Source organism: Pelmatolapia mariae, linkage group LG2 (genome assembly GCF_036321145.2).
Source record: "Pelmatolapia mariae isolate MD_Pm_ZW linkage group LG2, Pm_UMD_F_2, whole genome shotgun sequence".
Classification (NCBI taxonomy): Eukaryota; Metazoa; Chordata; class Actinopteri; order Cichliformes; family Cichlidae; genus Pelmatolapia; species Pelmatolapia mariae.
The window spans coordinates 15,934,346-15,957,771 of NC_086228.1; the positions used below are offsets into that span (position 1 = coordinate 15,934,346).

The following is a 23,426-nucleotide window of genomic DNA, read 5'->3' on the forward strand; positions in this document are numbered from 1 at the left end:
TCACCTATGTCATCGTCGGTCCTGTCCATGGGGTCCTTCTCCAGACAGTCCCGCACAATGTCCCGACTCATGAGGGGGTCGGACGCTCGCTCGATGTCCTCTTCATCGTCGTCCTCCTCAGAGTCCACAGCGGTCTCTGGCAGGCCACTCAGGTCCATGTCACCTGGTTCGTTTTCTGTGGCCTAGAAAGAAACAACAGGTAAGCCATGAGTCAATGATAAACACAAGCAGGGACTCTGCGGCTCGGTGCAACATCAGCAATCCAGCCATCACAAGGCCAAACGTGTTCATCTATCCAGCTCCTTGTTCGAGTTCGAGAGTCTACTAGCGAGACACTGGATGACCAACCTCCATGCTCGTTACAAGCAAAGCTTTGAATTATCAGATAAATGCTTGAAAAATAAATCCCCACCCATATCATCTGTCCAAACTGGGGCAGAGTAAACATATTGTAAACAGCCAGTGAAATAGTTTTTCATTTTAAGCAGCACATTCAACACACACATTGCAAGTCATTTTACAGTAAGGGGAAAAAAAAAAATCAGCTGTGACACAAAAAACAAATTCCTTTGTGCACATTTGACCCATTTCTTGAAACTGATAAGAGGTAATCAGTACAGTAGGAGAAAGACAGGCGTCAACACTGCATACAAAACAGTCTGCTATGCATAGTAACAAGCTAATTAACTCTCAACTTTCCTCCCCTCTTTTCTCCCCCACAGCAAACGCCACAGCCTGCCTCGCAGCCAGATCCTGTTCTTTGAAAGCACAAGATGAAATATGTGCGAAGCCGTGAAAATGAACTAAGATGAGAAGCAAGCGTAATGCAATTACTTGTGCCTGAGCGATACCAGCGGAGTTCTTCTGCTATCATCAAAGAAAGTATTTCTATAAATGACAGAGGGGCCAGATTGCCTGGTTCATACTCACACAACATGAAAACCTCTCAAAGAGCAAGTCAAAGCAGTCACAAAAAAGGCAACAAAACATCGGCTCTGCTACCTCCCAACACTGCACCCTCTTACCCAAATACAGTTCTCAATCTCAAACCTCTTAACAGAAAGAGAAGAATAGGTTGCCTTTGCAAACTGTCCGCAAAATCCCAGAGAGAGACGCATCTTCATCTCCCAGACTGTCAGTCTGCTTCTAATTTTTTAATGCTCAGTCTCCCTGTGCTTGGTCTCTCTCAGAAACCCTATGTCATTTCTCCTCAAACGCCATGTGCAAAGGGCTCTTTAATGATTCAGTGTCTGAATGGCCGTTTGGGCATCACTGGTCCACACCCTGGTGGGTGGAGCCTGCAAACACGATGAAAGTGAAGAGTCACAGATTAGGTATGGAGCAGAACACAGTACAGAGGAAAAAACCTAAATAAAATGAATGTAAACTCATAACTGACAATGAAACTTCTTGCATAAAACTACAGAGGATCATGTGACCAGTCTACTTTAAAAACACTAGGCAGGTTCACAACACTTAACAACCCACATAATACAGCATTAGAAAGTCAAGGTTATATACAACAATCAGTTCATAGCCAGCTGTCAAACGTGTGTATGCTTTCATATTGCATTTAAATACAGAGGGCCCAGCTGCCTTTTTTCATGCCATGCATGGATCAGAAATCCATAGATGTGCAGAAAGCATTAAGAATCAGTGGGCAAGTCAGGTGTTGTTAATATTTCATTAGGGCTATTCTTGGATCAATGCTTTCAAAGTCCTTCTGAAGGACCAATTTCATGATTTATTCAGATACAAACAGTGCGCCATGTTGGCAGTGACGTGGGAATTACGTGGCGATAGCAGTGGAATAGCCTGGTGGTTTGATTATTCAGTGCTCCATCCAGAATCTAGACTCCAGTATGCTCAGCAAAAAATGTGTACAGTAAAAATAATGTTTAACACAACCATATTTCACCAACATCAACTTAACATGATCTCAAGTGTAAATTATGAAGTATCCTCTGATCCATTTATTCAACAACAGCCCCAGTGAGCACTGCAAACATTGCTCGTTTCTGATGTACTGCACATTTAAAAATGTTTTTTTTAATTCTGAAACATGCAGGGTGTAACTTTATCTAATAATAAAAAAGCAATGTTGCATAAACCAACAGTCTTAGGAATCATGCTGTGCACTCATGGTTAAAATTTCAATGTTTTCTGTCCACATTAAAGGCATGTCTGCATCGTGTTAATTTTCTAAAAGTTTGTGATAAAAATTAGGAGAATCTTGTAGACTGGATAGTAAAAAAAAAAGCCCATCAACCGCTTTATATAACAATTTCCACTTAAGACAGGAAATGATTAGGAGAAGATAGAGAGCATAGAGTGCTCAAGAACTTCAACAGAAGCACACAAAAAAAAGAAAAATCCAAAAGCTTCAAAAGAGCTTCCTAACCACAGCTTCCCAAATCACAATCCCGTGGAGCATCCATGGAATGTGTCTGTTCAAGCCTGATTGACAGACATCCCAGAAATTCAGAAGTGAGTAATCTCGTGATTATCCTCTTGATTGACTGATTGATTAAACCTTCTGCCTGTAAAGTGCCAGAAAATACAAGTTTCTTAAGCCAAAAGAGACAGGTTCAAATAGCCTGTGTCCAACTAACAGTCCAAATATAACACAGTGAAATACAGAATAGAGCCAAACTTTGACTCTAAGGTATCTGAAGCATTTTGATTGTTGAAACAGTTAAAACAGAGGAAGCACGTATGAAGCATATAAGAGGTTCGTCATCGAAGTTAAGGAATTTAAATACAGTATTCTGAGCCAAAGTTAAAAACAGCAGAGTAGAAGTTAAACCAAACATTATAGAGGCTGAATAAAAAAACAAAACAAGAGAAAACAGAACAGTGTCTGTGATGCAGTGAGAGGAGAAAGAGACGGAGAGGGAAAAAAAAAGAAAAAAGAAAAATCAAGAGGCCGCCACAGAACTGCTAGCAGATGGTGCTAAGACCAGGATCACAGACTGGGGACAGTAGAGCCTGTTCAACCTGCCCCAGCCAGCCACAGCATGGTCAAAACATATACACACACACACACACAGAGCTCCACAATAACACACCCCTCATATGCAATTAGACTGTTTGTATTCAGCATACTGAATGAGTGCCCTGATGCATACCAACCCCAGTCAGTCAAAGGTCTGACTATACCAAACACAGCCACAATCCTGCTTACAAACATAACACACATTTACAGACACACAGCAGGTGACAGAATTAGGAGCCAATGGGGTGGGTGTGCTATGCTAAGCGGATTAGTTGCAGAGTTTGGGGCACGTCCACAATCAGTTGAGTGCACATACTTGAATTGCGTTTTAAGGGTTCAATTATGTTTTCATAACTACCCAGCAGAATTGAAAAGGCTTGGTGAGGGTGGGTGGATGGGGGTTGGATTGCAAACAAACCAATCAATTTTGGTGCAGATCTTGATAACGTTATTTATAAACTGCTAAATTAAGCATTGGCCTTGATGAAGGATGGGCTGAGGGAGCCCATCCTTCATCAAGTTATACATATCTCAACACCACAAAACAAATTATGTGAGGCCTACAGGTGCTAATATTTTAGCACAAAAATGGTCATCAAGCGCCCTCATTACATGAGACTGTATATCACAGCTTTGTGGGAGTCCTGTACTTCTGCTTTGAGGTGATGAAAGGCAGAGCTGGAGCCAGGATGTAGGCTGGACCACCTGCTTGCAGCCAGCAGCCTGTCTGCTCATCCCCCGCTGCGTAGCAAAAGTCTCCCATTAGTGTCTTATAACATGTGTGGCAAAAAAGGCTTTAAATTCTTCCAAAGAAAATTAGTCCTCCTTAATGAGACTAATGCACATTCCCAGAGGGATATTCGTCATTTCACAAAAAGCATGTGTTTTTTTCCAACATTTTTTTCCATACAGACTTGGTCTCAGATGAGGTCAAAGTTTGTTCTATATCACAGATTTTAAATGCTATGTTACACGTTAGATCACTGAAGCGCGCACATATACATATATATATATATATATATATATATATATATATATATATATATATATATATATATATATATATATACACAATGTTTTTCTCATTATTTACAATTCATCTCGAGGTTATGTTGAAACAAACCAGCTCAACGAGTATTTGTTAATTGAAACTGCAGGAAAACACCCGATAAGTCTGCCTCGTCTAATGAGGTGAACAGAAAACTAGTCAGGTTAATACAAACACTGCAAAGGAGAGGAAACAAACTGAGTCCCGATCAGAGGGGAACAGCTACACTTTTAATGCTTAATAGTTGATGCATTATACATTTGGTTTATTATTACCACACAGACTGAATATAAAAGATGGACCTTGCCACTGTGATGAAGTCTCAAAGTGAAAATTTTGATCATAGCTATTTGTTTATAAATAAATAAATCAAGTGAAAAGTAGACTTTCATAGACTTCTATATAATCAGATTTCTCTTTGCAACAGTCATCACCCCCAGCTGATCTTTGTAAAGAAGGCAAATATTAAACTTGTCCACTTTTGAGACATGGAAATTTCATCCATCTTACTTATTAAGTCTACGTGGCTGCAGTCAGGTAAGCTAACTGGCTGTAGCTTCATATTTATGGCATGCTCATGAGTGGTAGTGCTCTTCTTATCTAACTTTTGTCAGTAATTCCAAAAAGGCCCTAGCTAGACTGAGAAATGTTTTAGCATCTTTATGATTTCCTGTTGCTCAGCTATGGCTGCATTAACTAGTTAAACTACCACGCACCTACTTAGCTATCCAAGGGAGTCCAAGCTGGGGGTCCAGCACCAGGGATGGGAGGACTTACCTGGTAAATGTCTGACAGGCTGCTGCTTCCAGAGTCGCTGGTGATACTACATCCTGAGTGGCTTGAGGAGACGTGGGTCACCTGTGGGTGTAAGCCGTCGGCCAGGTGAAGTCTGCTGAAGTCTGCGGGGAGCTGCACATACACACACAACATACACACAGATGGTCAGTATCAGCCAGCCCAGCAACCGCTATTGGTCATTCACACCAACACTCGTGCTGACTGCCAAACATTGGATGCAGACTTAGCAGCATGTGTGTCTAAAAATAGGCTGTTTAGCTTTTATTCTATTTCTTCATTTTTCCAATTATGTTTCCCCACTTCATTTGATAATAAGCAAAGACAGACTTTCTGCTGTAAAACAATAAGGTATCCACTTTAATTTTAATTGATAGGCAGTCTGAAAAACATTGAATTTGTTCCCATTAATGAATAAAAAGGGGTTTATCGTCTTCTTCGTAGCACAGCAGTTATTTCACAAGAAAAATATTAATTAGAGCTTAAACAAGAGCTCAGCTTTGCTTTAATAATACATTTTGTGTAAAGGAAAGGCAGGGCCAAAGAGATTTTAATTAAATAACCCAACATTTACAGAATGTGTCAAAATATTTAGTTTTAAAGTTTGTCTCATTTTCGAAATCCTTTGGTTTACTTTAGAAGAATAGTACACCTATTAGACAAACGCATGTAAGAAAATAGGTTACAAAATTCAAAGGGAGTTGAAATCCGGGATTAAACGATAAGATAATCATTGTTTTAAATACAGCAAAGGAGCTCCTTTCCTGAGACCAGCAAAAAACAAACAAGCCCTGCATACATCAAGAAAACACCCTCATTAAGGTACTACGAACTTGAGTAAACTAAATGAATACCAGGCAGTAATGGGGGAAACTCCTCTGAGTAATTCATACGGTATAAAGTGCTAGAAAGCCCAGCTGTAATTAGCCACACTGTAAATGAGCCAACCTGCTTCTCCATGGAAATGACCCCAAAATGCAAAATACATCAGAAATCCTCCCACTGCTCAAGTTTTAGGAGGAAGATGAATTAAAAATAAGAAGCAGTTAGAACTACTACAACTCAGAGGTTTAAAGGCCTAAACTTATCAATTTAATGTCCTGGGACTTTGGAATCTTGATCCATTTATTGAAAGTTTTTCTGCAAGTTTCCGTAATTCTATAGATAAAATAATTCAGGTATTAGCTCAGAAAATTATCATCTGTAGATGTCAAGCACACATCGTATTTATTTCAAATGAAATAAATGAAACGTGTTTGAATCGCACTCATCAAATCTGACTAGAGCGGTGAATTATGGATTTAATCAAACAGCATAAACTGGTTCATGGTGTCTATAGACTTGAATATTTCATGGCTAAATGTTTTATTTACCAATATACATTGGATACTCTGCAGGGAGACTGTTAGCTCTGGGCCACGCTTGAACTCCACTTCTTGCTGTGGCAGAGCATTAATATTAGATTTTTAAACTGAAAAGTCAAAGTGGGCCGATTTAACTAGTCTGCTCCAGTCAGGAAATCAGCCAAATCTGAAAACATCTTGAGATTGGGTTTGGAGTTTTAAATTTTGATAGTAAACAAGATTTTAAATGTAATTTATGTTCAGTGATTATTTTCCCCAAATGTTTCCTCACTTGACAGTAAAAAAGTTTTTACTCAGCTTTGATAAATGGTGATGAATTAGGGTGAGACTTTGAAATTTTAAAGAAAAAAAACAACAACTTTCCTTTAACAGATCCTGACGTAGAGGTGACACTGGACACACTGCAAGAACCAGCAAGGCTTTCAGCTCTTCATTTCTAAGCTATGAAAGGTTAACTCATCTCTGAAATTCAGAAGTCTGGGTATCAACATCATCCACCACTTTGGGATGCAAATAACATCTCTGCCTCAGATTATTTTGGAAATCAGCCTTGAAGTCCCACTTGGATGACAAATGGAATAGATTGGATAGAAATGCATCTTGGGATCTTCATTTGCAAGTAAATAAGTCTGAGCCATCAACTGCTCTTGAATGTACTCAATGAAAACGTCCATCGTCACAGCTCCTGAAGTGCTCATCTGCATTACGGCTTAATTAAAGAGTTTTTGAGAATGGAAGGGAAGTGTTTTGCTGCCAGAATGATCGTTGTGTGATAGATAGAAGAAACTAGTTTTGACTAAAAGACTTCTTAACATTCATGAGGCACAGTCACAATAAAACTGAAGGGCTTGAATGTGTTGGAGCACTGAACTGATTTGGAAGTTATTTGGAGACCTTTGTGAGTGAAATTTTTTAATCTGAGACATATCAATTCACAAAGCGCCTTCATGTGTCAGTGACAAGAGACCAAGAGCCAGACAGTACTGCTCCTGTGGCACCGAGGTGCGATGTGATTACACTGTGTCAAAGATTGCCATCACGATTAATTATCTGGCTGGCTGCACCAACCAAAATGGTCGACCGGAGGGCCTAGTCGCTCTCTATCCCGTCTCGGGCTGCTTTTTTTCACCCCCTCGTCTGGTTGACTTCACCCTGAGTGCCTCCAGCTGACTTGCACAATATTACTGAACAAATATTATCTGATGAATCTCTTTTGTCTGTTTGTATCTGTAATGATAAAGCCTCATCACATTTCCTTTTGATGACTTTTATGGCGTAATACGTCACTCGTTGCAATACAAATTTCAGACATAAGGTTATATTGGAGCTCTAGCAATTTATATTTAAGCTTAGACATTTTTCGCTAGAGTGATGTAGCCTTGAGGCCTGCCATCAACGTCACTTTCATCCCAAAGGAAATTTGTACTCGGGGATTACAGCGAAGCTGGAAGCGAGGAAAGCTTGGCCTCAAATACACACCAGTGAGGTGCATTGTTGCTCTTACATGCTCCATTATCATTAACAAAGCAGCACTGCATTTTATTTTGAGTTGATTTCCGGGAGTACTGAAATGCAGACAACTCTGCACCTGAAAACAGTACCTGAAATATGAACAAGTTTAGTTTTTTTTTGAGGAAAATAAAAGGCTTTAAAATGTCTAAAGACAATTTGCAGGGAAAAAAAAACTTAGGGATGAGCGCCACAGACAAACGAGAAACTAGTGGGAAGGGCTCTGATGCATTCTGGGTTTTGTTACAGTAACGGAAATACAGAAAAATCAAAAACCCTATTCTTTACAAATACAGAATATTAAAAGATAACAAAAAATCTGCATCTAAAACACCACACACAAAAAACATACTTGGATAACAAGTAAACAATTCAGCTGTGGAAATATTTTTAACATTCAGTTCGGGAAAGTGCACAGAGGTTAAGTGAATATTGTCATTTCTGCGAGTACAAACAAAAATGACCATGTAAGATTTGTCGATATGATTATCCCAACTGGTTTCCACAACCAGGCAAAAAAGTCCCACCACCTCCTCCAAAAAGAAATAACAACAGAATTAAAAATAAATAATAATAACTTTAAAAAGGGGAACACCACAAGCCCCTCCCCCTGGAAAGACCCAGAGATAAAGGGAGGACCAGAAAGCAGGATAAAGGGAAAGGATAATAAACACTTAATCCTTTCTCTACACTCATTTAGGTCAGCCGTCTGTCAGTCAATAACCCAGGGTCCATGCAGTCCATAAGCATGTGATCCATCGACTTATTTGGCCCAATGGCATCCACGAGACTGGGCCAAGATGGATGACAGAGCAACAATAATGACTCTGACTCATTAAGTATTTTCAATTAGCAGCGTGATGATACAGTATTGTACATACATGGGTTGTTAAACCCAACGGATATGCACAATCCATAGTAAAACATTGTTTATTAAATTGGTGTATTTTGGTGACAATAAACATCTGTCACAGTGTGAATGTGTTTCTATTCTCCTACCTTACTGTATATAGATCTTTCTGTGCGCCACATTAACTGTTCTCTGGCAAACAAATGAAGTGAAGTCTGCAGAAGCGCGAGCCGAAAATACGTACAATCAGCTGTCACAGGAGGATTAAGCATCGCTCTAATGCTCGAGCCACAACACTGAACTCTGCCTACATGTGAGCAGATGTGGTGCTCCTTAAATTACACTGCAGACCTAATGACCTAGATTGCTGGGTGGAAACCCTGGCTGGCTCTCAATCTCTTTACTGCCTCTAAATGCTGGGAGTGAATCACTGCTGCTACACTAGACTTCCGTTCTAGAGGGTCACCAGTCTGCCACAATGGAAAATGCAGCTTTTAACTTCCCCCCCCCCCCAAAAAAAACAAAAAAAAAACAAAACACAGGGATTTTTTTATGATTCATTTCTGATTTTCTGCTGATGAAATAGCTTGAAGCTGTGCTGCTCCTTTATACATTTCACATGGGGTTTAAAACTTTCTCTGCTTGTTACAAAATGGAAAAATACACAACCTGGATGCCTAAGAGGCAACAGGCACATCCCAGAGTTTTCCCTGACCATAGTGGCAGCTTCTCGCTTTCCTGAGCCTCGCGGATCAAGAGATTAAAATCCTTTGGGCAGGGTGTCCGATTAAATGGGTTTGATATGCTCTCTGGGCTTTCCCTTCCCCAGATACAGCTCCACCAGTCAGTAACACACAAGTCAGCAGTTAGACAGGGAGAAAATATTACCTACAATGAGGCAATCCACTATATTGTCATTGGAATCATTTTTATACCAAATGTCAAACACTGTGAAAGGTTTTTCTGCCGAAGTGCAATATTACACTTCCAAAAAAAAAAAAAAAAAAAAAAAAAAAAGAAAAGAAAGAAAAAATGTTTTTTCTTTACGAAAAGTAAAAAACAAAAAAAAGACCCCAAGCTTTTTTTTTAATTGACATTCAGATGAATAAAGGCACAACGTATTATCTGACAAAACGTTTGGATATTGCTCTTCAATCCGTGGAAATCAATTTTTTCTCTCAAATTTTGTGAATGAGAAATGCTGTTCTTCCATCACCAAAAGATCCAGTCATAAAGCCTCTTCTAAGCTCAAGAATTCAACATGAACTATTAGTTAGCATGTAACTTGTTGCAATAAAGATAAATGAAACCATACGTTTTCATGGGAAAGATAAGCAATGGTGATGATAGTGTGATTGCTGTAATAAGATCTAGTGGCTTTTATTGACTCTACCCATGGTGGGTTTCCTGCTGGGATAAGGGACTATTTACACAAGCCTTCATTTGTATGCTAAGAACATAAGAAAACAAAAGTCAAACAAAGGGGGTAAGACAGTGAGAAGAGATAAGGGCAAGTTTGATACCAAAGCTAAAGATCTTTACAGAGCTTGTGAAAAGGAATACAATTAAATTAACAACAATTAGTCTAAAAATTGGAAGAAAAAGAGTAAGATGTAGATGATGAAGATGATCACGATTACTGCAGTCTACTTTCTGTAATTTTCCATTCTTGCCCTTTTGTTAACTTACTTAATTGTCTGTATAATTTGTCTAACTTTTCAGTTAGACAAGTAAGTGCGATGCGCTCCAGACTCTAAACATGTTTTGGCACTTGAAATTCTTCTATCCTGCCAGCAACAACGCTTTAATTAGAATTATGTGCTACTTGACAGCTGTTTGGCCCCTTCCTCATTAACAGTGATTACAGCAATCCTATAATAAATGATTTAAGATCATAAGTGTGTAAAGCACTCTTTTTCTGCTCTGTGGTGTTTGCTAGATTTCTGGGAAACAAGTCAATTTATTCTCTCAAAATTAATTTATATGCAATGACTGAAGTGACAATGAACATGTTTATTTGGAGAGATTTTTTAAAAAAAGAAGAGTATAGGCCTAAATATGTGTGCCAATCATTAAAATATGGAAAAGTGCTAAAAGGCACAGCAGCCATAAGGTGCTATACTGTGTATGCATTTTAATGGCTTATATCCTATTAAAATGAAAGTATAGCTGTAGGTAAGACTTCAAAATGACATAAGCTTTACAGATCTGCAGATGGATAGTTGCAATTGGGGGGGAAAAAAGATGTTTAATATGCCACATTTGGGGGGAATCGATTTTGCCCACAGCATCTTGTATAAACAACTTCATATGAGTATTGTTAGAGGCCTTGGTCACCTACAGGCGTCCCTGAGGGAAGCAGCATAAACTGTGAGGAAAGAAGATGAGCCATCTCATCTATGGTGACATGTCCATGTCTATTATAGGAATATTAAGGTGATTTTTCGTTAAGCATCTGTGCTCTGCAAACCAGGAAACGTCCATCAGTGTGATTTACGGCCCTGTCTCTGTATATGTGTGAATGGATGTGTGCGGTCGCGATGTGTGAGTGATGCCAGCGGTGCTGACAGTCGATCTATCTGCTCAGGCCTCCAGTGTCTGCTGGAGCTGCCGGCTGCTTCCAGCACCACGGACAGCGCCACCAGCAAGAAGCCGGTGGTTCAAACTAGAAGCAACTTCAGCGAGGTAATAAGGGAGGGAGGGGGGGGGGGGGGGGACCCAACTAAAAACACCCAACATCCTTTCTGTGTGTTCTCGGGCTGAATTAACCATTTTATGCTTTAAAATAACTCATCGTGCATCAGTCTCTGTAATGCGACCCGGCTGTAACAGCTCCTGGAGCCTAAAAGGTGGGCTAACTGAATTTAGGGGAGCTCTCTGAACACATGACATCATCTCCCAGAAAAGGAAAAAAAATACACCCGGGATTCAGGATTGACTGCTTGCATCTCCGATGCAAATAATACCTGGCAAAGCTAATTTCACTTTAGCGACTTACGATTATTCTTCACGTTCACTGCGTCGTTAAACGTGATGAGGAAGATGTGTCGGTCATTAAAACACAGACACAGGCTACATCTGCAACGATGTGTTCGTGTTTGACCACAGGAAAATAAGGGCTACTGTTCAAGGGCCTTCGTGGGTGCAACGTGGCACTGAACCATTACTGACCTCGCTCTGATTTTTTATTTTTAGAATATTTTATTCTAATGTCCTGGGAGATCGATAATGTAAGATTCACGCAGTTGTGCGCGTGTCTGCGCGCGTCAGTGACAGCAAGCACATGGCGGCCGTTTCTAGTACAACACACTGACACACATCGGAGGCTCGACGGGGCAATAATCAGCTTGTGATTCGGGTTTCTGATGCGTCCTTGGTCTGCCCTGCGTTCATTCATCTTGTGCAGGCTCGATAGAAATCTGATGCACATCCATTATACGGCCGGTAATCATATCTACGGGGTCATAAATGAGGGCGAGAGACAGAAAAAAAGATGGAGAAAAAACGGTGCAAGTCGATAGGCTACTTACCGGGGTTTTATCTTGCTGGCTCGGGACTCCATTGCTGTCTGATGCTGCTAATGGTTTCATAATGAAAAAATGTTCACCGGGCTAAAATCTAACATCCCGGACCTGCTCTATGCTACAGCATAGACCCTCATTTTCATCCAAAGCCACCTGCCCTTTCCCCTCCCTCAGCTGCGCCGTCTCCCTGGAAGGAGGCGGCGGCGGCTTGTCAGTTTTGGGAGTATCCGCTGTTCCTTGGCCTGATTTGACACTCCAAACCGACACCACCTTCTGCGTTTATTCCAGCCACCCCGCTTCTTCCAACAGAAATATCTTAAAATCACCGAAAAGGAGGAGGAGGACAGAGGGGGAAAAATCCTTTTATCCAAGCGAAGAAAAACAGCCAGCGTCTTCTCTCCGCGCACTTCACAATCACATCTCCAACTGGAGAGCAGCGGCGCGCGATAAGAAAGCAGAAACAGGGGAAAAAGATGAGAAAAATGGCTGACAACACTTTCACTCACGTTTGCTCCCTCCGCCTTCCTTCCCTCTCTATCTCCTTCTCCCTCCCTCTCGCGAAAGTAAAGCGACACACGCGAAAACACACACGCACGCCTTTATGCACCATTAGATTATTTGAAGACCGAGACGCCTGCAGCCTCCGCCGAGGTACTGTACGTTAAACCCAGCGGTTTGTTTGTAACGGGAGCAGGGGGATGTGTGTATGTGTGTCAGTGGTGGTGGAGGAGGGGGAGGGAGGTGGTGGTGGAGGAAGAAGAGGAAGGGGGTGGGGGGGATAAGGACCTCCTCCCTGCCTGAGAGTGATGCTGTCAGAGCAGCCACTATGGCTGTGCTCATCTGGAGGACTTACAACACCCCAGCTCTGATAGAGAGATAGAAGAGGGAAATGGATGGATGATTAAATAAAAATGAGGAAGATGGATGAAAAGCAATGTCCAAGGAGAGATAGAAGGTGATACACAGCTGAGAAGTGGGAGGAAGGCGATAAGTCCAAAAGGTAAAAAGAGGTAGAGGGAAACAGAGGGATGAAGAATTGGTTGGTAGAGAAGAGCACAGTGGAATAATGCCATTATCCCTCACTTCAGCACCAGACCATGGCTGGAGCTTGTTGGCATAGAAACGGAAAAAGGAAAGCCATTTCCTGGGTGGAGAGACGGCAGCACTTCCTCCTGAGTGTGAGAGTAAAATATGGAAAGAGAGGAAACAGTAGCATTGCTTCTCCGGAGAGGCGAAAGCATTCACAGGGGGCTCACTGCAGGAACACAGACTGGCAGCAATGATGTCACACTGTCACTCAGCTGGAATAGCCATAGCAACTGGGTGAGCACGAGCCCCCTGCACCCACCCACTCATCTACCCATCCAGCCCGCTACACACCCTCTAGGGCCTTCAGTTGCTGTGGCGACGGAGGCAGCAAGACATGCTGAAATGGAGGCAGGGAGGGGAGAGAGAGTGCATAAAATAGAAAAGTGGCAATAGACTCTTCCACTTCACCTTCACTCAGCTGTACTACAGCGAGCAGCAGCATCACCAATCAAACAAACAACATTACATTTTGCTTTCTGAGAGGAAGAAAAGTACTTCTTATATGTGTGTGTTCAGGTGGGAGGCCATGCCTCTGGAGACTCTAGATACTGGATAAATATAAGGCTCTCTCTCTCTCTCTCTCTATCTATCTATCTATATAGGTCTGCTGACAGACTGAGATATGAGGAGGACTACACAATGACAGAAACTGCACCACAGGGAACAATGAGGATTTAGACAGCAAACCAAAGGCAACAAACAACAGGCCAGCTTGCTACTTGCCACAAAACAACCAGGAATTAAGCTTAGAAACAACACGCAGAGCACAAAACATTAAAAGAAGAGTCGTGTCTGTTTACACGTTATCTATACTCAACAGCAGATTAAACTATAAAATCACATAGAATCTCAAATAGTAGATATACCATTTATTATCATTTATTCTTTTGGTCATTGTTCAGTTGTCATTTTCCTGCATTGTTGCAGGTCTCAGTCATTTTGTCACCACTGTCTGTTTTTTTATCATTTTGCAAAACTGCTGGAGGAGGATGAATCAGTTCCCTTTCGGCATCAATGCATCACTTTGTTACACAACATGAAACGAGAAATATTACTAACAAATTTATTTTTAGGCACATTAACTAAATTAACTAAAACGGTGAACTTTTTTTGCAATTTTTTTTAGCTTCACTTTAATATGAGTATTTTTTGGTTCTGGACTGTGGACAAAACACAAAACATAACCTGGAGGTATCATGCAGAAGCTGTGACAGGCAGTATCTTTGGCGTTTCATAGCATGACACATGAATCAAAAATGAAGCAGTGCTTTGCTGCAGCTCTATATTATTCACATCCATAAGCAGGAATCATAATATGATTTTAGAGCCTCATACTTAAGATGGATCTAAATGGTGCAAACAACCATTTGTAAAGCCCGTGCAATATAAACTTAATTTCTGACAAAGACTGATGAACATTTGCAAATGAAACAATAACTAATCCAATAAAACCACTGACACATTATTTTTTCATGTATGCAGACAGCTGATGCTGTAGCCTTTTAGTAAAGAGTCTGGCTGCTCCGCTTCAGACAATGCCTAGAAAGCAGCGTACTACACGCTGGTTTTGGAGCTGCTCCAGTCAAAGCAATGGGGATGTGAGTGGGAGGCGGAGAGGGGGAGGGAAGCTGGAGACCCGGTATGACATCACCTCTCCTGCCCCGGAGCCATGATGTAATGTATCAAAACAACCAAAAAGCTCAGGTGCTTGGCTGTGCAGCCCAGTCATTAATGTCTCCAACAATTGCCGGCGGGGGGAGGACCAGGGCATCATTACATCACCTCGGCAACGTGGTTGTGTCTGGGGAATATCAGACCCTCCTGCCCAGCCCCCCCTTGTTTAAAGCATTCATAGCAAGCTCATTTAAAGGAACAAACAAGCCAATTAATCATTTTTTTAAGTGACTAATCACAAGCTCAAGGTAAAGGGAAAGAGGCAGGTGAGCATCGATCTTGGGAGATTGTCGGAGTGACATGAAAAATGCTACTTGAAACACCAATAATGAACTTGATCTCAATTGCAGTGTGTGCTAAATGCATGAGGTGGGTGAGGGGCCTCATCTGCCATTTGTAAACCGCCTGTGAACCCAGTCAGGCTTCAATTGTTTCATGCATTTATAGGGAAAGGTCATGTGATTGTGTTCTGCCTGCTGATGTGTGGCATTAGGGCAATAAAAACCTCATTACACTGCTGGATCAAACACCCCTGCATAGACATGACACACATGCACAGCCAAGTATTTCAATGGCGATAACAGCATAAGGCACTCATAAATCAAGCATTTTCTTGGCACCAGCAAAGCAGGATCGAATTGTTCAGTATTACAGCAACATTTAAGAAAAAAATAACGCAAGAGAAAAATGCCTTTCTTTGCCAAATCCCAGACATACATGCACAAAATCAAACCAACCAACAGTGCATGACTGAGGTGTAGTTACTCAAACTTTAATGTCATCACCTCATGATCTTTCTTTTGGGATAGTTGAAAGCAGATTGTTAGAAGACACATGGTTAAAACAACAACACTGGTATTGCAGATGACTGAGCAATGGAGGATTTCACAGACATTTCTGTCCACTCAGCTGATCCCACAGTAAATCCTAGTTGTGGAGGAATTGCCCACCCAAGAAGTTTAAAAAAAAAATAAATAAAAATCTTTATTAACCTGATTTACTGGCACACAGTGAATTGAAGGTTGTCGCCACAGACCACTAACCTCCTTCAATGCACACAAACTTCTATTTTTTTATCAGAAAAAAAAAAAAAAAAATCAGAACAATAAATGTGACAGGAGTTATTCTTTTTTTTCTTCAAAACAGATTACTGTGTGTATGGTGCATTGTCTTTAGGACACCCTTGAAGCTCTAGAAAAATCTGAAACAGACATCTTACTTAAGTACTATACCTGTTAATGTATACTTGTCTTTTTGTCTTAATTGATTTATTTGAATTAAAAAAGCAAAAAAAACAACAAAAACCACCGACTTGCTGTTATGCTCATAAGATGACTAAAAAAATCCCATAGGATCAATCAGCCACAGACACCTTATACATCAGCACATTGTGAAAGACACACAGTGGCCATTAGAGGATCAAACTCAACATACTTTGATTTATTGATCTGTCTCTAACCTTGTTCGGTGAATTTGTAAGCCAACAGAACCCCACGTGTAGAGAGAACACAGCGCATTAATCCTTGATGCCAGTCCCATTACGCTGGCTCTAAATAACTTTGTTAGAACGCAAAAGACGATCTAATAAAGAGACTCCATTTTCATACTTGCTACAGCCCGAGGGATCATTTCATTTTTCAAGCTGTTGTCACCTCCACGCTGCTCTGAAAATAATTTGACAGAAACGCAGGCAACCAGGCACATCTAAAAGATTACACTTGTAGGTTCATGGGGGCATAACATCTGTTGTGCCCGTGCACCTGCTACAAGGTGCATAAATAGGAAAAGTGAATCAAAAGGCATGCTTTCAGAGAATAAGCAACAAAGTGAGATAGTTTCCAAATGAGTGACAGGTTGATCAGTGACTAGAGGTTTCCGGATCAAGTTAACGACTGACTGTAGAAGCGTATGAACTGGAAGTCGTTAGCACTGAATGCTGTGGGAGCGAGCCGAATTATGTGGTTTTAGTGTCACAGTTACAACTGCATGTGTCGACTCATTCTTAATTAGTGGAAAGAAAAGGAAATCTTTAACCACAAAAGTTCAAATGTACCTGAAAAGCTGAAACTATACAATTAACAACTGATGGACACTATCCACTCATTATCAGTAAAATCCCAAATGCAGCATACAACGCTATTAGGATCAGCTAAATTCAAGATATTCATAGGGTCTTTATGTACCAATTAGCAAAAATATTCAAATCAATCAGTGTTCACCTGGATAGGATGGATCAGATGGATGGACTGGCATTCATGTGGATATTAACTTCACAGTCTATAACATCATAAAACCTCTGCAGACCAAGGTCACACCCTGATGGCAATGACGTCAAGCTTGTTTCTCCCCAGAGGGACAATGAATTCTGCCACACCACAAACACTGTCATGTTCCTTCTACTCATTTCTAAACAAAGACCAAGGTGTTGGCGCAGGGCTGTTAAACTCCCACTATCTTATCAAACATCCCTGCAAATGTGGTGATTGGCACTGACCAAACAAAGATGACGCTGACAGGAATTGGATTAGTTTTGGAAGTATTTAGTCATGGAGTCATGGAGACCATCAATGTTTTCACATTTTTCCAAAACAATCCATCCAACAGGAGTTAAGATACTTCAGTCTATACCAATATGAAGGACAAACAGTCTGGCTGACACTGACGTTAATTGGGCTGAGAATTTACCGTGAGATCTTCAGTAGACCTGCAAGCTGTAGCAGATGATACAAATCACATTTGTACAACTACCTTCACTGTGAAAACTACTCTAACAATTTCAATCTGTTGATGAGTTAGAGGGAAGAGTGCAGAATGACTAGTTAATAGAACCTTAATGAGACACGTGGTCATTATGTCAGGATTTAAAACCGGCTTCATACTTTAAATTGCTGGAAAGTGTGCAGAGTCAGATACAAATGGATTAATTGTTCGTATGGAATTTAACGCCCCTTCTGAATTACCTTTTACAAATTTACATAAGAAGATATTACCTTAAGCAAGTCCTATTCTTCAATTTTATTGACGGATCATGGTTCATATCAGTATCAATTCAGTGCCACTGACATTTCAATATAAGGAGGTTTAATAAAAGGCTGATTTCATGTCTGTATGCAGGTCTGTCATTTCAAACAGAGCCAAGAAAAACAAATAACACTAAACCACAATCATCACATTCCCACAGTCTTTCTCAGCTTTTGGACAGCTTTAGGGAACTTTGAGAAATGAGTTGGTGAGATAGTTGTCATTTTACCCCTTATTTACCCGGTCACTACAGTAAACAAATCTAACATTTGTTTCTAATTGTTTGGAGAGATTTTGATCAAATTTAAGTGATAAACACCATTAAAAAGACGCCCAGAGTACCATGTTATCCTCGCCGTGCAGGCTCATTACCATTGAAATAAATGTCATCTGTCAAGCCTTTTGAAAATACTCAACTTTCAAAAAGGTCTTTGAATGTCAAAACTGACATGAAAAGCACATCAAATGTCAGTAAACGTGTTCTAGCACATTGGTTGAGAAATGAGGCGCAGCCTGTAAATGAGTACCTGATTTTGTTCGCTTGCACGAGGCAGCGTTTCAGCTGTATTATCAAGTCTGAACTCTCCCAAAATATCTGCTCTATTTCCATCAAAGCATAATGTTTGATATTTGGCTATTAATAACTACAAACACTGATTGTGTCTCTGTAGTCCATGGTGGGCAAAGAGGCGTGGGTGTTTCATTTCAAAGAAACAAAGGAAACTTAAGCTGCAGCTGCAAATGAAAATGCATATTTATTACATTACATATATAACACTACAGAAAATAAAAGGGATGATCATTTCGTTCAGCAATGACCATAATCAAGAGACTGTTAAGATTTTAATTATTTTAAAATAAGCAGAACCTTTGGGGTTGAAGCGGTGTGCTGATTAATCAGCTGCTCAGAGAATAAACTGGAAATGAGGATTTATTATTTGTTTCAGGTTAAAACAATTATTTGCTAGTGTACCAAGTTTATTATATAACTCATAACATTATCTGTCTACATTTTTTTAAATCTGACAACACCATTTAAATATTATGACTGATCTGTATATTTTATGGCCCAAATGATGAATGAATCAGTAATTGATAAACAACATAATTAAGTCAGGCAGGAGATAAGAAAGTGTAGGAAACTGTTTCTCTCTTCCTTGGTGTAGTGCCTATACAACGCCTATTTCGACACCGGGGCTTTTGTATCCCTGCACAGCTGAAGCGGAGCAGGTTGTCACAAAGGACAGCTCTAAAAATAGGAGCTCGGCTTTTCTGCGGCCGAAAGTGGCAGGTTTTGTTCTCTCTGCATTTATCAGCAGGTCTGACTGCTCAACACTTTGAGCCCTGATCTTTTCAACCTCTTTGTCATAATCCATTTCTGCTTAAACACTGCAGGACTCTGTGATGAAATACTGAGATATGATATATACCCTTCCTCACCTATTGGTAATGCTATGTTTGTACACTTTGCGCTGCATAAACTGCTCTTTTAGAGGTTAGATAGGTCTTGAAATAGCCGTTTTACACTTTTCAAAGCCATCATGATCGAGCAATCCAGCAGCAATGGAGCAAGACCAACCAGAGCCACACCCACACAGCAGGAATAATAATCCAAAATTTGATCCTGCTGATGTTGTGATAATACAATTGGAGTGTGTGTGGTGCAGACTTCACCCTTTATCAGCCTTCATGCCAGGAAGTGGATGTATTTATTAAGGAAGTCTACTACTACCTACAGATATGAGGGAAGAGACACAGATAAAACCACCAGGAGAAGCACAAACACATACATCTAGAACACACAGACAGAAGAAGAAACACACCCACACTAGGAAACGAGACATAACACTGTTAACAGATACGGTACCTGGGGTTTATTGCATTCCTGGAAGCCGGGTTAAGGAGAGCGCCGTGGAAAAAGGAGAAAAGATCAAAGTTATCAAACATGTCACTTGCCAGTCGAGTGAGAAAAAAGTAGATAAAAGCTCCACGGCTATCTATAAATCAACCATTTTCAAGTTTCTATTGTTCTGTTACTTGACAGTTTTTCTATATGATTAAATTCTATCATAACAAGAGTTCCCATGTTAAGGCAGATAACTTCAGCCAAAGTGTATCTTCTCTGAAAACAAAGATGATATCGACCTACATGGCAAAATCTTTCATTGTTCCAGGACTCGACAGCCTAATTCATCTTCAAGGTGAAAATATAACTTTCTCTGTACTCTTAGACAAGGACTGTTATAAAGAACACACATTCACTTGCATCATTATTCTGCCTTGCACACACATACCTCAGCATGCCTGTAGACTACTGAACAGATCACTTCCAACTGCTGTGTTTTTTTCCTTACCACTGCAGGCTAATTTGGATCTCTAAGCAGACAATAAGACTCACTGGGTTTTCTTTAAAAATTGCATTTGCTAACCATGCAGCACTCAGTACAGCAGCTTATCTGTGAAGCAAGCTTAGCACAGGCAGGAATAGGACCCCATTTTTCGAAAACCAATTCATGCATTCACTCTCTCACACAGAGTTTGGAGTTAGAGTTAGGAAGTTAGGAAACACACTCATGTTTGTTCAATAAATATCAAGCTCCAGCTGATTACCTGGATTAGAACAGCTTTAGTATAAAGACCGGAAACGAGGATAAGGGTAACCTGGTGCAGTAAAGCTACACATTGTTGTCCACACACTTGGGTTATTGTAAGGATTAAACAACAAGATGTGATGCAATAATGGATGAGCTTTAGAAGTGGTGGTAGGAGGATTTATTACATTTGAACAGTGCTAGCAGTTTCTCTTGTTGCCAGTGTTTACGCTAAACTATGCTAGGCTAAGCTAAGCTAACTGCTAGCTTGGTCCAGCCTCTTAAATATTGTAGAGGCATGAATCTGTACACCAAAGTCACCAAAATACAATATTATGACCTATGAAGAAGCCTTGAAAGAAAAAAAAAATTAAGTCACATCAAAAAAGCTTTTATTGTTGTTTCTTTTTTAAACCTGCCATCCACAAATTGCACCGATGATATATGGGCCATCTGTAGAATCGCCCATATATCATTTTCTGAAGTGCTTCTGAAGATCAATACATCTCAGAGAAACTGATAACATCCTCGCACAAACTTCCTCAGTGTGTAATGCAATATTTTTGTTCAACACTTTAAATTAAAGCTGAGAGTCGTCTGCCCTTCAACTGAAACTCGAATTTCTCACTTCACGTCTGCTGTGGTGCGGAAAATGTGAAAACTGCGTCACTGCCTAAATATTCCTGGGCCTCACTGTACATCTTAAAGCGGTCAGTGGATGAGTGAGCAATGTCACTGTCAAGGACATTCCAACAGAGCACATGATTGCTGATGGACACATTGGCTGTTTGGGATTAAACCCGCGACCTTCTGATTATAGGGCGTCCTCGCTAACCACCAGGCCTCCTTGGTGGAGGAAAGGAGTAAAAGGAGTATTGATTGCCTGCCTCCTGCTGCTTGTGTAATTATAGAACATCTGTTTGGGGCCTTGGATGTCCTGCTGGACACCGAGTAAACCCAGAGGAAGGAATATTATTCATCCACACAGAGAGTTTGGGGTGTCTACAGGGGGTCTGAGGAGGTTTATTAGAAGGGGGGGAGGAGGACAGATGGGAATATGTTAAAAATCTGTAATGGATAAAATCGGCAGCGTGGTAAACACAAAGCCTTAACAGGAGCCACATTGACATTTCATTTCAGAGTGAGTGACAGAATCTGCACAAAGACCTCTAGCAAGTGCCTGAGTGAGAGATCAGAGACACAATCTGTGTGTGCATATCGGTATGTGTGTGCATCAGGTCGATAGCAAAAATGGCTGTTGATATTAGCAGAAGAGATGGAGCGTGTGAGATTAAGTGCAAAATGGAGAGCGACTGAGGAATGGAGATTATGAGCATTTGCTACAGAGAATATATAAAGATCAAGCGTGTGCGTGTATATATGTGTGTGTGTTTTCATTCTGAACAAGGCACACAAGTGTCAACTCACTGCTCTGAGCACGCAGGAGGCATGTGTTGAATCCTAAACACGGCCCTCTTTCACTGCCCTGATTCATCTCTAGAAGCAGAAATGTGTTTTTATATATCTGCCTCCATCGCTTTAAATAACAGAACTGTCTGCAGTGTGTTTAATGATGGAAACTTGAATTTTCAGAGGAGCTTTTCAGATGAGAACACTGACTGCATATAACTTTAAATTTCCCGTACCAAACTACAGAAATGAGAGCATGACTCTGTTTTGATATGTGGCCTTACATCATACCTTTAATCAAAAGCTTTTAATGCTACCCTGCAGAAGAAAAAAGTGTGGTCACTAAGTCTGACAGTAAATCAGAACAGTACTTTAGAAAGGAAGCCCAAACTGCCATCTTTCACCATAGAAATACTGCAAAGGTCAGTCCGTTTCTCTACCTGCAGGAAGCTGCATTACTAATGCCAGCCGACACACGGCGTCTGCATTACTGCAATGCAAGTTTGAAATGTGGTTTTAGAACTCCAAAGGTGTTTGGTGTAGTGCTCATAAAAATATCATCGACAACTTCTCACATCAGACTCAGACTACACAAGAAATATGTTCATAACAGATATTTATACCTGTTATGAACATCACTGTGCCAGATTAAGCAATTAGAGACTCGTGAAATCATATCTGTTCATGCCTGCAGAGTACACAGTGCCCCAACTAATCACGACTTCCATCATTCATTGTCGGTTGCTGACTGCCATCTTTTATGGCATCAGCGGACGATAACAAACAAAACTGTGCATGATGCTGGCAGTTCAACCAAGCAAACATTTCGCTTTCACGTTGCCATTTTTTTTTAAACTGTTGTCTTGTTAAGATTAAAACAAGTACAACTGTACAAGCTCTGTAATAGTGTGGCGTATTTTCCAGCTACACCATCAAGCATTATTAGAAACAATTTTCCAGGTTGTAAAAATAATAGAGCCAAATAAAGCTGTGCAGGCAGATTTCAAATTAAGATCTCTGGCACAGGCCAGAGCCAAGCCAATTATGTGTGAAATCTGGCCACAAAAAACACAAGATTAATATCATATGGGCTGCTTTACATCAACTTATAGATATGACCAATCCTAAATGCACATATTTCCCCAATTAATATGTCTAGCATTTAACAGCTTCTGCATCGCAAATATATGCAGATGAGAAAAAAGATGGCACTTATTCTGATGATTCATCTATTTAAGTGATTCATTTTAAACTGACCCCTTTTAGTCTAACACTTATTCTTTGCACAGACTAAAACAGCAGCTCTAGTCATCTGTGCTCTCTGAAACAAGACATACAAGTTCACTTCCCCAACAGTGAATTAAACAATTCTGTTTTTTATTTTAAATGCATGCTGTACATCTTTGTATTTCCATTTAATTCCAAGGCACGCTGTATGGAATCGTATAAAGTGTAGCAAACAAACCAGTTAATGAGATCATTTAAAGGAGCAGTTGCATATCTTCCACGGTATGTCAATCCCAAATAAGTCATCCAAATGATAAATGGGGTCCAAA

At 40.4% G+C, this 23,426-nt stretch overlaps 1 protein-coding gene across 11 annotated transcripts in view; it reads right to left on the minus strand.

The window, feature by feature from the left end:
* rapgef2b (Rap guanine nucleotide exchange factor 2b) overlaps positions 1 to 23,426 on the minus strand; it is a 109,840-nt gene that overhangs the window by 21,615 nt on the left and 64,799 nt on the right. For 6 of the 11 annotated variants that reach the window (XM_063493900.1, XM_063493892.1, XM_063493871.1 and 3 more), the window contains 3 exons: positions 19,737 to 19,754; positions 4,821 to 4,952; positions 5 to 182 (listed from right to left, as the gene is read on the minus strand). In XM_063493900.1, the coding sequence (XP_063349970.1) occupies positions 5 to 182; positions 4,821 to 4,952; positions 19,737 to 19,754 (328 nt within the window). Of the gene's footprint in view, positions 1 to 4; positions 183 to 4,820; positions 4,953 to 12,091; positions 12,755 to 19,736; positions 19,755 to 23,426 lie in introns of those variants that run through there. The other 5 variants (XM_063493940.1, XM_063493932.1, XM_063493885.1 and 2 more) reach the window with 3 other exon arrangements.